At 38.6% G+C, this 18,265-nt stretch overlaps 1 protein-coding gene across 2 annotated transcripts in view; it reads left to right on the top strand.

Annotated features, from left to right (window-relative positions):
• Positions 1–18,265, top strand: part of AFF1 (AF4/FMR2 family member 1) — a 135,798-nt gene that overhangs the window by 64,295 nt on the left and 53,238 nt on the right. The window contains exons 4-5 of one of the 2 annotated variants that reach the window (XM_036762792.1): positions 4,060–4,101; positions 16,620–16,706. In XM_036762792.1, coding sequence (XP_036618687.1) covers positions 4,060–4,101; positions 16,620–16,706 — 129 coding nt within the window. Of the gene's footprint in view, positions 1–4,056; positions 4,102–16,619; positions 16,707–18,265 lie in introns of both variants that reach the window. The other variant, XM_036762791.1, reaches the window with a different exon arrangement.

Genomic DNA, 18,265 nt, shown 5'->3' with positions numbered 1-18,265 from the left:
ATCTCTTTGTTGTTACTTATTTTGTTAGTATATAACTATGCATATTATCAATTATTATTAAAATATTATTATTAATATTTTTTTAAATGTAGTTAGCAATTGTTTCTATGATTAGTTTTTTGACCACTCATTATTTAAGATTTCATTATTAAGTCTGTATTTGTCTCTGTATCTTTTGTTTTTGGTCCCTGAACCAATGACTATTTTTGCTGCTTTATGGTCTGTAAAGAGTGTATTACCTGTTTCTGCCTTTTTACATTTGTTTGCAGTATCTTTGTGCTCTCATACATGGTCACCTTTTGTAAAAATTCCATGTAGTGCTGAGAAATAACTTCTTTTCCTTTCTCATTTAGAGATGCTCTAAGTCTTTTCAACTCTGATTTTTCCAGCACTTTGTTCTGTACCATATTTTCCCTTTTGTTGTCTTTTTTTCAAAACTGATAAAGGGATAGTGAGATTTCCTGTCACTATTGTGTTACTCTCAATGCCTTCTTGTAGCTTAGATGCTTCCTTTATGAATCTGGATGCTAAGACATTTGGAATACATGAGTAATTATTATTGATATTGGTTTCTTGTTTGTGGAGCTTTTCAGTGTAATATAGTTTCCTTGTTTAGCCCTTTTCATTTTATTGAATATTTGTTTTTACTTTATTAGATCTCATGATTGCAACTCTTACATTTTTTGGACTCGTGTGCTGCAGAGTAATTTTTTTCCCACACCTCCCAGTTTTATTTTGTGTTTATCTTTGATTCTTAATGTGTTTCTTATAAGCAGCAGATTGTAGGGTTTTGTTTTCTTATCCAAACTGTCACTGTTTAATTCATTCACATTTAAAGTTATGAGAGATTTATATTTTCCTTCATCTGTCTCTGGTATTAGGTTTTTCCCCCCAAGGTTGTGATTTTTTTTTCCGTTTTCCTGTAAAACTACAGTACCATCTTCCTTCAGTTACATTACCTTAACCTCTTCTAATGGTGGCCCTGTTCCCACTGGCTCTCTTTCCCTCACCCCTGATCTTTCCTTTCATTTGTTACCCCTTTTCCTTTAGAGTTTTACTAGAGATCTCCCTTCCCCTCCTCTCCTTCAATTAGTTGTGCTCATTTGCTTTTTAAATTTCATTTTTTGTGCCCCTTTTCAAAAAGGATTCATAAGATTCTCTTCATTTATCTTTTTTGTCTCTTGTCTCTAATTCTCTGATTTGTGATCCTGTAATTTTCTGGTCTCTGTCTTTTCTCTGAGTTCCTTGTGCAATCAAAGCTTCCAAAGTATCCATTCCAGACTCTCACCTCCAGGCAGTTTCTCCTACTGCCTGGTAGAATTTGTCCTGGGGATTCCTTTTTTCACTGTGCCTCATTCCCAGAACAGTATGGATTATTGCTGGTGTCACAAAGGTCACTCACTGTCTCATGGTAAGGCTCCTGTCCCACAATTTTCCTGATTATGTAGCCCACCACTGATCTATACCCTCTCCTGGTTACTGTCCTCCTTCTCCCCAAAATTTTTCTGAAAGTCTTTTTCTTGTGTTCATGTTCTTTCTAGAGACACAAGCGGAAAAACAAAGATGGTCCCCACCCTCTAAGAGATGATATTCTAATGGAGGAAAAGATCACAGAAAAGCGAGCTGAAAATCAGGGTAGCGGGTAGAAAAGAGAAGCCCAAAGTTAGGAAGTGAGCCTGGCTGACTTGAGCACCTCCTCAAAGTGGAAGCTACAGGAGGAGCTCACCAGCCATAGGAGAGGGACACACAGGACTAGATGGTCTAGACTGAGAAAGTCCCAGGGCAAGAGGCATCTTCCTTAGTGAGAAGGCTGCTGGGGAATGGAAGAAAATTCCAGAGAGGTAGTTATTTTCAGCTAATTGAAATATGACTATAGAGTTAGAGGTTCTTAATCTGGGGTTGATGAACTTTTTTTCTTTTATATTTTGATGGGTGTATTTCAGTGTAATTGGTTTCTCTTGTAATCCAGTGTATTTCCTTTTATGCATTTATAAACATTCTGAGCAGGGGTGTATCTTCACCAGACTCTCAGTGGGGTTGATGACAGAAAAAAAGGTTAAGAACTCTTGTTCAGGAGTTAACAGGAACAAGGAAGCCTGGAAATACAAATGTGATAATTACTAGACCTCATCATTCTGACACCAGCTCTGTTTATGATTAGCTCTTTCTCACTTAGCCTGCTTGCACATGAGTTGCCTTATCCGTAAGAAGATTTGAAGGGATCTTAGAAGATAATCTTGTCTCCCTCCCTTTACCAATAGAAGAACTGAGGTACAGAGGGGTTAAGCCTGAAAAAAGATCATTGGAGTTGTAGACTGGCTTTGTTGACTTTGGGAAAAATGCAGCTTTGTACTATAGTGAGGAAGTCAGATGACTTGGGATTGGGAAGGGCTTAGGTCCTGAGGAAGGGAAGGCAAAGGGCTGAGACTTCTCATTTGAAAAGTTTGTCCTTGACAGGAAAGGGAGAATGGGGAAGGGAGACCTAGGAAAGTCAAAGGAAGGGGATATTTCATTGAATAAAAGTCTTGAGTTGGTGGGGAAGATGTAATTTCAAACACTGCTAAGAAGAGAGATTAACTTTGGAAAAAAAAAGACCTAGGAGAAAGATAAGAACTTGAATAAAGATTGAGAACTCTGAGGTGGAGAAAAGTAAAGTTGAGGGAATTCATTTGTTAAAAATCTTTTTTAAAAACAAAAAGGTGACCAAGGCTTCCCCAGGCCCTCCCCATCCTGTGATATCAGTTGCTGCCATCTCTAATGGGGTCTAAAAAATGGGTCCTGAGGACTTACTTCTTTGAATTAAATGAAGTATGAGCCACACTAGCTAGCTGGTGAGGCTACTAGAACAAAAAAGAACCGTGATTTATGATCAGAGGACTTGGCTTCACATCCCATCTCTTCCTGGGACACTCCCTTTAGGCAATCCCTCAACCTCTTTGAATTTCAGTTCCAACTGTGCCACACCCGCCCCACCCCCAGTAATTCCAGAGGTTGTTTTGTTATTTTATCTTATCTCATCCAGTCTTTCCCTATGAATCTTTTGCTAAAGGCAAACTAGACTTTTGCCTCAGTTCTTACCTAGCCTTCAACTACTGAATGGGTGTTGCCTCAGACAAACTGAGACCAGGGAAATACTTAGCTTAAACAGGCCAAAGTCTCCCACTGCACCCGGGCCCAGTGACTCTGGAGGAGAGAGTGAGGCAAATTTATGTTTTCCTGTGAATGTTGTAGGGTACTTAATTATTGGTATAGTAGCACATGCATATAATTTATAAATAGGTAAATTTAGTGCATGTTGGGATTGTATACTTTTATATACATATACACATGTATATGTGTGTGTGTATATGTATACACATAATCTCTGAGAGATTGAGGATTAAAATGTTTAGAGGTTACTTTTGTTTTATGTAATGGGTTTTTCTGCCCACATCTTTTGAATATCTTACCAACCTCTAATCAGATTTAGTTAGCAGCAGAGTTAAATTATGATACAAATGCTGAACTTAGTGTGAATGAAGAATAAACTTCATTTATTCACAGTGCAGTTTTGGCATTCCATCTCAGATTTGAAAGGTTACAGAGCCCTGCCCTGGATCACAGTTGGAATGCCCTTGAAGGTACATCTGCATAAGTGATTCCAATTGACAGGGTAGTCAACTTGTCCTTTACCTTTGAGTTTTTCAGAGGTTCCAGACTGGTGCTAATGAAAAGTTATACATCACTTGATAGGGCACTTTCTGATTACATTTAATTCAACAACTTTCTTCCTTGAGTTTGTGTACATTAAAACTATTTGGCATGGTTTCATAGGTTAGGAATGAATGGCAGTTGGAGATACATACTGCCTTTTTCTTTTGTATTGGCTCAAGTGTGAATTCCCTTGGGTCTTATTTTTCCTTATCTGAATGAAGATCTGAAACTTGGGTATTGTGGTTCTGTGGTGAATTGGTGCTGGTGTTTTTCCTACTAGCTTATTTCAACATTACAGAGTGCTGCTCTTATGCCTTTTTTTTCTTTTTTTTCTTTTTTCCTTTTTTTTTTTTTTACATTCAGCAGGCCTTCCCAAATGAAGTACACTGTGTAGAAGAAATATTAAAGGTGAGTCATTTAATAATGCCTTTTATTGTTTCTGCTTCTATCTAAGTAGGTGGAACTTTCCATTTATTCTCATTTTATTTAATTGGTATCACTCTAAAGATTTACACTTAATGTCCCTGTGATAGTATTGCTTCCTAGAAATTCCCCTCAATTTCCAAGAAGCAAGTAAAATCAACTCAAGTTTTGTTCAAAAATTGATTAGCTTCTCGGTTTGAGATAGAGGCTGAACTTTCATGTCTATGGCAACCTTGAAATGACTCAATTCGGTCAACTCTATGCCTAAGTCAAGTGGATAGAGCTTCAGGCCTGGAGTCAGGAAGACCTGAGTTCAAATCTGGTCTCAGACCCTTACTAGCATGTGACCCTGGGCAAATCACTTAACTATTTGCCTCATTTTCCTCATCTGTAAAATGAGCTGGAGAAGGAAATGGCAAAATGGCAAAGCACGCTAATGTCTCTGCCAAGAAAACCCTAAATGGGGTCACGAAGAGTTGGACACAACTGAAACAACAATTCGTAAATCAATCCAAGTGTTCTTTGAATAACATTTTAGACCCATGCTTCCTAGGAAATAAGCTCCTGATGTTTGGACATCATGACAAATAACAAGCTATGCTTGATTCCATCTCAAAAGGACTTTTAAAAACACTACTTTGTGTAGTCGCTTTTTTGGAATGACCAATTCATGTTAATATTTAAGGGTATTGTAATTTTAGACTATCATTGTATTTATATATTTAAATTATTTTTGATTTGTAGACAGTTAGCTTTGGGAAAGGCCTCAGAGATCTTCTGGTTTAGTCCTCTTATTTTACGTAAAGAATGTCTCTTGTTTACAAATATAAATAGAGTCAAAGGCATGACAAACAAGATCCAGTTCATGCTCCCAAGTCTGGTAGGAAGGGTAGACAGTTAAGGAATTCTAACATGTCCACATACTTACTTACTTCCATTGCCTACTCTTCTCACTGTTGGGACTCAAGGAAAAATGACAGAGTATGAAGGAGGGTACAAAGGGAGAGTTGGGGTATACCATCCGAAATAGATGATTTTGGGGGCAGCTAAGTGCTGCAGTGGACAGAGCACCAGCCCTGGAGTCAGGAGGACCTGAGTTCAGATCTAGCCTCAGATATTTAATAGTTGTGTGACCCTGGGCAAGTCACCTAATCCCAATCAGGGCAGTTCTCCTTGATAATTTCTTGAAAGATGGTATCTAGGCTCTTTTTTTGATCATGGCTTTCAGGTAGTCCAATAATTTTTAAATTATCTCTCCTGGATCTGTTTTCCAGGTCAGTGGTTTTTCCAATGAGATATTTCACATTGTCTTCCATTTTTTCATTCATTTGGTTCTATTTTATAATATCTTGATTTCTCATCAAGTCACTAGCTTCCACTTGCTCCAATCTCATTTTTAAGGTAGTATTTTCTTCAGTGGTCTTTTGGACCTCCTTTTCCATTTGGCTAATTCTGCCTTTCAAGGCATTCTTCTCCTCATTGGCTTTTTGGAGCTCTTTTGCCATTTGAGCTAGTCTATTTTTTAAGGTGTTGTTTTCTTCAGTGTATTTTTCAGTATTTTTTTGGGTCTCCTTTAGCAAGTCGTTGACTTGTTTTTCATGGTTTTCTCGCATCCTTCTCATTTCTCTTCCCAATTTTTCCTCTACTTCTCTAACTTGCTTTTCCAAATCCTTTTTGAGCTCTTCCATGTCCTGGGACCAGTTCATGTTTTTCTTGGAGGCTTTTGTTGTAGGCTCTTTGACTTTGTTGACTTCTTCTGTCTGTATGTTTTGGTCTTCTTTGTCACCAAAGAAAGATTCCAAAGTCTGAGACTGAATCTGGGTGCGTTTTTGCTGCCTGGCCATATTCCCAGCCAACTGACTTGACCCTTGAGTTTTTCAGTGGGATACGACTGCTTGTAGAGTTAAGAGACTATATTCCAAGCTTGGGGGATGCGCCAGCTCTGCCACACCAGCACTCCTCCTTCCCCAAGAACCCCCAACCTGGACTGGACTTAGATCTTCAGCAGGCTCTTCACTCCTGCTCTGATCTGCCACTTAATTCCTCCCACCAGGTGGGCCTGGGCCCAGAAGCAACTGCAGCTGTAGTTCTGTAGCTGCCCCACCTCCGCTGCCCCCGGGATGGTGGCTGAACCACGAACTCCTTTTTTCACTCTGTCCCCAGCAGCTTTTCCCACTAACCTTCTCTGTTGTCTTTGGTGTTTGTGGGTTGAGAAGTCTGGTAACTGCTGCAACTCACTGATTCAGGGCACTAGGACACTCCGCGTGGCTCCTGGTCTGGTTCGTCTGCACCACCCAAGCTGGGCGCTGCTCCGCTCCGCTCCCAGCTCTGTGCGAGATAGACCTCACCAGAGACCATCCAGGCTGTCCTGGGTTGGAGCCCTGCTTCCCTCTGCTATTTTGTGGGTTCTCCAGTTCTAGAATTGGTTCAGAGGCATTTTTTATAGGTTTTTGGAGGGACTTGGCGGGGAGCTCACTCTAGTCCCTGCTTTCCAGCCCCTATCTTGGCTCTGCCCCTGTGTCTCTCGTTTCTCTTTTTTGTCACATCTTTCCAGTATTGTGATGATTCTTAGATTATCTTCTTCTGACCTATTTTCCAAAATACCTTTCATTTTCTCGTTTTAAGACTTGATTTTGTTCTACTATTTCTCGTTGGCTCATGGAATAATTGATTTCTTATTTTTCAGCGATAATTTTCAGGGTGTCTGCTTTTTGATGTTAGGGTTAGCACGTCCTGAACTGAGCTACATGTCTTCTAATTTTTTCCCTCTAAAGCTCAAATGTCATTTGTAATATTCATATTTTAATCTTATTTCTTACAGGGACTCCCGGAGTCTTTGCAACCAAGCAACTACTCTCTTCTTTTGGATTTGTGTCTTGAATGTACCTGTAGCTGTAGAATTTATTTACCTTCTTCTATTTACTTTTTTTCAGCCATACTTCTTGATTTGGGACTTTGTGTCAGATCAGGACCAGGCTGTCTGTTCCTACGCTCTTAGATGGAACAATTGGTCCCTGTTTGGTCCCAGTTTGTATTTTGGGGTGATTCTGTTGCTGGCTTTCATTGCCACTGGTGTCTGTGCTTAGAGTGCCATTGGGTTTCTGCCTTCCTGTATCCTTTTCCTACAAAGTTCTTCATTCAGGACCCTAAGATTTGGTTTAGGTCAATGTGCTATAAACTTGCAGAACCCTTAGGGTATCATAGACTGATTACTGCCCTCTCTGTCTGATTCTTTACTGGCTGGAGTAAGATTGCTACAGGTATTCAGTAGCCCTTGAGATTTCTCATTGGAGTACTCCATTATTCTGCTCCTTGATAATACTGCACTGTTGGCTTCAGGTCACCCACCTAGTATGTGTTAAGAGTCAGGGCTTTAGTCCAGTCTTTTGACTCTAATCCACTGTGCTAAACAACTTACTTGAGCGCGCGCACACACACATACGCACACCTACACACACACACACACCCACACACACACACATACACATATGTGGGTATGGCTATAGGTGTGGTGGACTGTAGGGGCAGAATGAAGAATTCATTTTCAGACGTGGCCAATGTGTTGATTCATTTGGCTTGATTTATTATAAGGGAAGCCTCTATTTGGCAGGGATGCAGGTGGGAAGTCTTTGGAAACTGATAATGATATTTAAAAACAATGAAAAATATCAATATAACAAAGAAAAAATTGTTGGTTTTTTTTTTTAAAGACAGCTGGAAGTCATAAATAGTCTCATGGCAGAGATGTCATATGGGCAGCTAGGTGGTGCAGTGGGTAGAGCTCTAGGCCTGGAGTCAGGAAGACTCACCTTCTTGAATCCATACCCTGCCTCAAGTATTATTAGGTGTCTGACTCTGACAAGTAACTTAACCTGTTTGCTTCAGTTTCCTCATCTGTAAAATGAGCTGGTGAAGGAAATGACAAACTACTCCAATATCTTTGCCAAGAAACACCCCCCTCCCCGCCCCTCCCCCCCCCCCCCATGGGGTCACAAAGAGTCAGACATGACTGAAATGATCTAACAGCAGAGATATCACAGAATAACAGATCTTACTCCCGAAACCTGTGAGTAACACTTTAGATGGGTAGTGCATTTGTGAAATGGAAGACAGACTCTTGTATAGGTAATTGGGGCAAAGCACTTATCTTTCTGTGCTTCACTTTACTCATATATGAAATAATCAAGATGGACTAGATTTCTAAGCTTCCTTATAACTCTAAATCAGTTATCTTTTGGGTTAAAACTATTTCTGCTACAACAATTCACACTATATAGAACTTTGTTGTTTGCAAAGTCTTTTCTTCCCAGCAACACTATGAGATAATGTCCTTATTTCATAGTTAAGGAAAGCTGATGCTTAGGGGTATAAAGTGACTGGCCCATGATGACATAACTAATAACTCTTAGGGTTCCTGTGCAGATTTCCTGAACCTTAAGCCAGTGAACTCTCCACTGTACCTCAGTGCATCTCTTCTGATTCTGGCTCTCTGGCCAGTAATACGAGTAGTTTTCTTCTTTTTTAAAAATAAATTTCTATTGATATTCTTTGTTTTAAAGTCAATGAAATTTTCTAACTCTCTCCATTCTTGTTCCTGAAGAGCCAGCTCCTGTGATATCACTCTAGTGATGTTCATTCAAAGATAGAGAACCTATATGCATAGAGATTTCCATCAGAGTTGCAGAGCCTCAACATGTCAAAGGGGTTGGATTTTCAGAGACCGATTGCTGAGTGTTTATTCTGCTTGCAGAATACCTTGTGAGTGTGCCAGTTAATTCCACTTCTTTCTTAGGGCGATGCTACAGGGCTGGAAACCAGTGTAATTTCAGGCTGGCTTTGGGAAACTGCTCATTTGTCCTGACTCAGAGGAATCTTGCTGCTGCCTCCATCTTCCCCCTCTCTGCACTCTTAACTCCTCTTCATGACTGGCCATGGAAACTGTTGCCACACTGCTCAAATCCACTACTGAGTCGTGACAGGACCCTGAAGGGAAAGGGATTTCCTAGCTGTATGATTTTTTCATACAGTGTCAGGAAACCTCCCAGCTCCTCATTCCTTTATCCCTGTGATTTATCCTTGCCGTCTGTTCTGCATACTCTTCTCCCAACTACTTTCTGTTTTCCCATCTCTGCCCTATCCACATACAGTTCGTATCTTCTTCCCATATCAACGCTTCTTAAAATGTGGCTCTCGGTCCCACATGACCCAGAGTTTAAGAAGTGCTGAAGGGGTCTTGAGTGAAAATTGTTTAAGAAGCCCTGTCCTATATTACTCATCCACTGTGCTTCTAGAACTCCTATCCTGTTATTAACAAACTACCCTTCATCTTACGTTTCACCTCACACTCTTTCTATCTTTTGGCCCTAATTTAGATCTGACTGCTTCTGTAAGACTTTGGATCGCTTGACATATTCTTCAGGACTTGATCATTTTTCTCTGATACACAGAAACAGGAAGAAATGTAACACATCTATAGGTCCTCAATAATACTCCTAAAATTAGTACTACGTAGCCACTGTCACTTAGCACTTCTCCTACTCTGAAGTTCTTAGGATTATGGATTTAGAGCTTAGATATGTATGTGTAAAAGATAATAATATCTTAAAGGATATGTGATCCAACCCCTTGATTTAATAGGTGAGGAAACTGTCCACAAAAGATGAAGTGACTGGCCTAAGATCACATATGTAGTTATTGACAGTTGGCATTTAAAAATTTCAAATCCAGGGTTCTTTCTACTACACCACACCGGTTCATTTCATTTGTCTATACTCTTTGATCTAGATTAGGATTTATTACTCTTGTGTCTGTGAACTTTTTTTAATACATATTTTAAATTATGTTTTTTCAATCAGCAAAAATTCTTCTTGCTTTCACACTCTAATCTCACCTCTCCTCCACTTGAGAAAACAATCCCTGCTACAAGCTGAATTGTCGATCAAAACATTTCCACATTGACTATGTCCAAAATATAATTGTCTCATTCTATATGGAGTCTTTAACCTCTCTATCAAAAGGTAAGTAGCATATGTCATTATTACTCTTCCTCCAGAAAAAGTGGTAGATCATTATGCTGAAAAGAGTTCTAGTATTTCAGAGGTGTTTGCCCTGCCCATACTTCTGTCATTGTATAAATTGTTCTCCTGGCTCCTTTTGCTTCACTAGGTGTCAGATGATGGCAGTCTTTCCAAGGTTTCTCTGAAACCATTTCATTTATCATTTCTTACAACAGAGTAATATTCTACCACATTTATATCTGTTCATCCATCCCCAATTGATGGGCACCCCCTCAAATTCCCATTCTTTGTCACTTCAGAGGAGCTACAAATACCTTTGTACATCTTTAGACTTGGTTTTGCTTAGTCTACTCTCTCCCTTTGCCCCCTCTACCTTCTCCCTTTTCTTTCCTGTTCCCTATGGAATGAAATGTATTTCTGTACCTAAATCTGTGTGCATGTACAGGTATATATTGACCAGTTTAGATGAAAGTGAAGTTCATGTATCAAATATTACCCCACCCCTGCTTGTTTGCATAGGTATCTACTTGTGAGCCCTAATTATGTGAGTTGATTTTCTCTAACCTTGCATTCCTCTTTCCCTCTCTTTCCATTCTTCACTTAAGATCAAGACATAACAGAAACACTCTCTGGCATTGTCTAATTAGACTCACTCTGTGATATCTGATTGTGATAGGGCATGTGTCATCCCCTCTATTAGCACACGAGGTGTTTTTCTTCAGTCATTTACCATTGTTTGTTCATGTTTACTGGTTTATGTTTCTCTTAACTCCTGGTTTTGGATTTCAAAGTTTCTCTTTTATGGTTTTGGGGAGTGTGGAAAATAGGAAGATTACAACTTCATAGTTGGAAGAAAATATGATTGTAATAAAATTGGTGTTGAGGGCTAGCAGCAACCTCTTCCTTTCCATCCTTGACTAAGAAATGTTCATTGTTCTAGGCCAGCTGCAGCAGCAAGGACAGAGATAGCAAACCAGGTTTCTTTGAATAACAAACTAGACATCCTTGAAAGATAGCTTGGATATTAGACCAGACTCTCTGGTGTCCACCTGCATTCTTCAAGGGTGACAGATTTCCTTGACATAAGAGTAGAACAGTGATTAACAGGAGACCTTGATTTCTAAACTTAACTCATTGTAGGAGCCAGACTTCTCTGTTCAGAGACAAAGAATCATGAGGTAGGCAGTCACAGGACAAAATCAACTAACTGTAAATAGGATCAATTAAAAAAAGACCGAGAATCAATCCCTCTTCCTTTTCTCAGAAGAAATGTTTTCCCCTTTTCGGCACAGTTAACCTCTAACCCCAACACCTATCTCCTGTTTATAATCTTTATAATTCTTATGTAATTTTTAACCTTTATAATACCTTTATAATCTTAAATTTCTGCCTCCATTGGGATTTTCCCTGTTGCCCAGTTCTCTTACATGCTTAAAAAAATCCTTCACTTGACTGTGCCAGCCCCTTAGCCCATTATCCATAACGCCATTGCCAAACTCCTAGAAAAAGCCCACTATATTCATCGTCACTCAGTTGAAACTCTTCTTTCCATATGGCCTTGCTTTTCCATTTTCCTCCTAAACCCCATGGCCTTTCTCAGTCTTCATGCTTGTTGACCTTTTTGTGGCTCTTGAACAGATTCCCTGCCCTTAGTTTTCATGACACTCCTGGTTCTCTTCATACCTATCTGGTGGTTCCTTCCCAGGCTACTCTGCCAAATCACCTTCTTTGTCTCATATTCTTAAAGTTCCCTAGGGCTTTGTGTTAGGTCCTCATGTTTCTATATACAATTATCTAGGTCTACTTTTCTCTAAATAAACTTATCTCTTAGCAATCTCATCAGCTGTAATGGATTCATTCATCTGTTTCAGATGATTCCTAAATCTACATGTCTAGCCCTCATCCTGATCTGTTCTTCTTCACTACTGACAACTTTATAGCTGTATTTAGTTGTCCCATAAAGGTCTTAAAATCAGGACATCTAGAAACATCTCGTAATCATCTTCCCCAGATCTGCTTCTTTTACCTAATATTGCCTTTTCTGTTTAGGGTACCACTTTCCTTCCAATTACTCAGGTTCCTTCCAATTACTCAGGTTCTAATTTTTACAAGTCTCCTTGACCCTTCTTTCTACTCTCCCAGTCATTTGTCAAATCCTGTTGATTCTACCAATGCAAATTCTCTTGTATCCATTCCATTATCTCTAGGCACAGAGCTGCCATCATCCCATCTCTCCTGAGCTATTATAATAATATCCTAATTGGTCTCTTTGTTTCTAGTCTCTTCATGCCGTACTGTTCACAGTTGCAGGATGATACTTACATGTTATCCTGGACTTACTCTCTCACATCTCCCATGGCCAATCATTGGTCAAATCCTGGTTTTTCTCTATTCATAGTATCTCTGATATATGTCCTTCTCTCCTGAAAGAACCACCCTGGTGCAGGCCCTCATTACCTTCTGTCTGGACTATAGCTCACTGGTTGGTCTTCTTAATCTTAAGTCTCTTCCTCACTCCAGTCCCTCCTTCACACAGGGGTCAAATTGATCTTCCTAAAAAGAAGATGCGACCATTTCTTCCCTCCCCCTATTCATTAAATTCCATTGGTTTCCCATCACTTTCAAGATCAAATGTAAGATTCTCTGGGTGGTATTCATAGACCTTTAATACCTGGCCCCTTCCATTCCAGCCCTCTAACACCTTATTCCCCTCTGTGTACTCTGAAATCCAGTCTTACCAACTTCCTTGCTGCTCTTTGGGCAAATGCTCCATCTCCAGACTCTATGCTATTTCATCATCAATTCCTGATCCCTGGGACTTTGGTCCCTGTTATTTATATCTCCTGCCTTCCTTGGCTTCCTTCAAGTATTCGCTAAAGTCTTACCTTCTGCAAGAAGCCCTTCCTCATCTCCCTTGATCTTGGTAACTTCTCTGAAATAACCTGCAGTTTATCCTGTATGTATCTTGCTAGTTTATAGTTGTTTATATGTTGGCTCTTCCTTCAGACTGTGAGCCTCCTTGAAAGTAGGGGTTTTTTTGCCTTTTATCTGACTCCAGCGCTTAACACAGAGTCTAGCACAAAGTAGTAGTAGGTACTTCATGAGTGCTAGTTGACCTGTGTTTCAACAGCAGCCATCTAACCCCTTCACAAGAAATTCCAACTCTCTTTTTGCTTCTAGGATAAAATTCGAACTCTTGTCTTTGAAAGCCCTTCACAGTCTGTTTCTCTCCTTTCTTCCTAGACTGATCACACATTACTTTCTGGCTTTCATTCTGCTGTTTAGCTAGCTGTTCCCTTTTCAAGAGCTTTCCATCTCCTGGCAAAGGCCCTATGTTGCTAGAATGCTCTCTTCTTCACCTCCTCCTCAGAGACTCTCCATCTTCTTGCAGAGCACAGCTTAGGGGCTACCTTCTATGGGAAACTTTTCCTGTTTTTCCCAGCTATTAGTGTTCTCTCAGCCCTCAATTAACTTTGTATATGCTTGAATACTTCCAGTGCATTGGCTTTCCTCCAGTAGAGTATAAGCTCCTTGAGGTCAGTAGCTGTTTTTTTTTTATCTTTGAACATATAGTACTTAACCTAGCACAGTACCTAGTTCAATAAATGCTTCTTGAATTAAATGGATCCTTCTGAAAACTAAGTTTCTAGCTTGTAATAATCTTCTTAAAAGAAATCATTTGTCATGCTCTGTGGTACTAAATCAAGCAGATGGCCAAATTGGGTCATGCTAGTAATGAGCACTGGAATACTAAAGCAGAAAATTACAAGATAATTAGAGTAATAGGCAATTTTGGCCTTGAGATACAAAAGGGTAGCGGTTCACAATATTGTATGAGACACAACAAAAAAATCCCCATTCCCCCCCATGCTCTCCCCCACCAGGAAAGTGCAAGAAAGTAAAATATTCTGATGTGACTTTACAAGTAGCTAAGGAAGGGGAAGGGAGAAAGGGAAAGATACCCAACTGAATGGAGAACTCCACAGAAGAGCAAGGAGAGATAAGATTTTTTAACAAATGAACAATGTAAAGAAATAGAAGAAAATAATAGGATGGGAAAGACAAGAGATCTCTTTAAGAGAATTAGAGATATGAAGAGAACATTTTATACAAAAAATGGGCATGACAAAAAACAAAAATGGTAGGGACTTAACAGAAGTAAAAGAGATTAAGAAGAGGTGGCAAGAATACAAAGATCTATACAAGAAAGATCTTAACATTATTAATAACCACAATAGTGTGGTTACTGATCTAGAGCCACATATCCTGGAGAATGAAGAAAAAGTGATCCTTGGGAAGCTTTGCTAATAATAAGGCTAGAAGATGATGGGATTACAGCTGAACTATTTAAACCCATAAAAGGTGATTCTGTTAAAGTGCTGCACTTACTATGCCAGGAAATTAGGAAAACTCAGCAGTGGCCACTGCCTTGGAAAAGATCAGTTTACATCTCAGCCCTAAAGAAGGGCAATGCCCAGGAATGCTCAAATCACCAAATAATTGTGTACGTTTCACACTCCAGCAAGATTGTACTTAAGATTCTGCAAGCTACAATTCAGCAATATGTGAACCAAAAATTTAACAGAAGTACAGGCTGGTTTTCAAAGAGGCAGAGGAACTAAAGACCAAATTGCCAGCATTTGATGGACCATGAAGAAAGCAAGGGAGTTCCAAAAAAATTACTTCTGCTTCATTGACTACGCTAAAGCCTTTGACTATGTGAACTACAACAAAATGTGGCAAGTCCTCAAAGAGATGGGAGTACCAGAGCATCTTACTTGTCTCTTGAGTAACCCGTATGTGGGTCAGAAAATAATGGAACCTAACATGAAATAACGGATTGGTTTAAAATTGGAAAAGACATATGACCGGACTGTATATTGTCACTTTATTTAGCTTGTATGCAGAGTGCAACATGCAAAATGTCAGGCTGGACAAATGAAAAACCAGTATTAAGATTGTTGGGAGATATGTCAACAATCTAGGATATGCAGCAATACCACTATGATGGCAGAAAGTGAAGAAGAACTAATAAGCCTCATGATGAGGGTAAAAGATGATAGTGTAAAAGCTGGCTTGACATCTAAAAAACCAAGATCTTGGTGACTGGTTCCATCAACTCTGGCAAACAGAAGGAGAAGAAATGGAAGCAGTGTCAGATTTTATATTCTTGGGCTCAAAGATTACTGCAAACCATGACTGCAGACGTGAAATTAAAAGATACTTGCTACTTGGAAGGAAATCTATGCCAAATCTGAACAGCATCATAAAAAGCAGAAATATCACCTTGCCAACAAATGCCCATACAGTCAGAGGCATGATTTTTTTCCTGTAGGAATATATGGCTGTGAAAATTGGACTACAAGGAAAGCTAAGTGCCTTGGAATCGGTGCTTTTGAATTGTGATGGTGGAGAAGACTTTTGAGAGTCCCTTGGACAGCAAGGAGATCAAATCAGCCAATACTTAAAGAAATTAATTCACTGGAAGGTCAAATACTGAAGCTGAAGCTTAAATATTTTGCCCACAGAATGAGAGGACAGGACACATTGGAAAGACCCTGATGTTGGGAAAGATTGAAGGTAAAAGGAAAAGAGGATGGCAGAGGATGAGACAGATAAATATGGAAACAATGAACATGAACTTGGACAGACTTTGAGAAATGGTTATGGTCCATAGGGTCACACAGAGTTGAACCTGACTAAACAAGAAAAGTAAGGTTTACAAAATAAGAAAAATTTTTATCATTGTTCATCGTATTTAGAAAAAAGATGTTAATTTGGTAATCACAGAAATCTTTTTTGGCCTGAAGAAAATAAGTGAAAACAAATTTTCATTTTGTTACATTGTTGTTAAGCAGTACATGAAAAAATAAGATTGTATGCTAATGTATATCAGGGAAGTGTTGAATGCATTAAAGCTTAGCAAGTCTAAGTGATAGCCAAGATTTTTTTATTTGTGTAGTTTAAACAGGAAAGTTATGCCATTTCAACTTGAATATTTCCTGCAAATACAATACCAGAACAGAATGTATCCTGCCTGATAATATAATACATTTAGTAAGCTGCCGTCATTATTCTGTCTGTGGTTTGTGTTTCAGTAGTTCATCAGTCCAGCTATTTTGATATGGGTATGTTTAAATATAAATCACTGGTTTAATAGAATTTAGAAACTTTATTAAGTTTAAGCTGCATGTTATTAAATCATTATTTTTTTTAAAAAGATGAATATATTTTTAACAACTCAATTCTGATTTTTTTTCCCGCTGAACTAATTTTTATTCATTTATGCTGAAGATGTTCAATGTTTTGCATATATGATGGGTGACCTATTAAGTTTTTTAAAGGAAATGGATCACAGCTGTCAGTTAAGTTTTTTTCCTAACAGAAGGACTGCTTTCCTTACACATTAATTTTAAATGAACTAAATAAAATACCAGGAAATGGCTTATTTATAATTACTTTCCCTTTCTTCTAATTTTTTTTCAGGAAATGACCCATTCATGGCCTCCACCCTTAACAGCAATCCATACGCCTAATACAGCTGAATCTTCAAAATTTCCCTTCCCAACAAAGGTAAAATTTTTAAGTGCATAAAAAATTCAGCTTATTGTTTACTGGAGCATTGGAATGATACATTAAACAGTAAAAATAAAAACCAAAAACTGTAATTTCTCAACTAGGGAATTGAGTGACCCTGGGTAAGTCACTTAACCTCTCTCTGTAGTTTCCTCAACTCTGAAATGGGGATGATAATAAGACCTACCTTTTAGTGTTGTTGTGAGGATTAAAGGAGCTTTTTCTAAAGCACTTAGCTTTCTTCCTGGTAGAAAGTAGGTGCTTAGTAAGTACTCCTTCCTGCCTGCTTTTATCCCTCTATCCTTCCATCCCTCACAGGGAACTTAAGATCTTAGTTCTAGGTGCAGCGGTTACCCTGCACAAGTCATTTATCTTTATAAAAATGAGGATATTAGATTAGATTATCTCCACTGTTATTCCAGCTCTTAAGTTCTATGTGACTTTGGAAAGTCCTTAGGAACAGTCTAAATGAATTTATGAGTAGTATAACAATTATTGCAAATCTTTTCTGACAAGTATTTTATTTTTTTACAATTCAATTCAATTTTTTTCTTTTTGAACTTATCAAGCACCAAAAAGATTAAGCATTTCCATAATACGTTAAAAATAGGACTTCACACGAAATTGTGAATCTCTGTTTTCTATAAAGCATATAATATATTCCAAGTATATTCAACATGTTACCTTTAAAACTGTTGTTCTTAACTATATTTCCTTATGAACTTTTTTCTTTTGTGCATTTAAAAAAAAATCTTTCAGTAACCTTCTTTTTGTATCACTATTACTAATCCACTCCCCGCCCCCCCCCCCCATCACCACCACATAAAGAAACAAAAAAGCACCATTGTAATAAATAAATATAACCAGGCAAGGTAAATCTACACAGTGGTCATATACGAAAGTGTGTGTCTATTTGAGTCTGTGACTAAAATATGAATTGAGTAACATATTCATCATGATTTCCTCTGCGGTCAATTATAGCTTTAATCAGAATTCTTAAGTCTTTCAAAATTGATTTTATAAATTGTCCTCCTACCTCTGTCCACTTTACTTTGTGTCATTTCATAGGTTGTTTCATGATTCTCTGAAAGCATTTTGTCACTTCTTAGAGTGCAATAATATTACCTTACATCTCTATATCATAATTTGTTCAGCCTTTCTCCAGTTGATGGCCAACCCTTGTCCTTTACTGTCTGCTTTTTAAAAATTCCCTTCAGGATCATCCCTCTGAAGTTGAAGTTCATTTTTACTCTTAACTATTTCCTCTTAGGCATTATTCTTCCCTATCCCCTCCTATTATCATTTACACATGTACTATCCTCTTTCTACACTTAACTCTTGTCTCACCAATGCATGCTTTTGTTATCTATGGGGGCATATTCATAGAGAAATCTGGCAGGGTAATGCATGAGTCCAGAAAAGCCATATGCATGGGGTAACCCACAACTCTATGGATCTGATGTCATTAGTCCATTAAAGAATACTTGTACCACAAGAAGCTGCTTTTCCTCTAGCTGTTCCCCTTTTCCTCAGTTTAGTTGTTTTTCAGTTGTGTC

This window comes from Trichosurus vulpecula, chromosome 6 (genome assembly GCF_011100635.1).
Source record: "Trichosurus vulpecula isolate mTriVul1 chromosome 6, mTriVul1.pri, whole genome shotgun sequence".
Taxonomy (NCBI): domain Eukaryota; kingdom Metazoa; phylum Chordata; class Mammalia; order Diprotodontia; family Phalangeridae; genus Trichosurus; species Trichosurus vulpecula.
The sequence above is the reverse complement of the archived record's forward strand: the minus strand, read 5'-3'. Positions and strand labels throughout refer to the sequence as shown.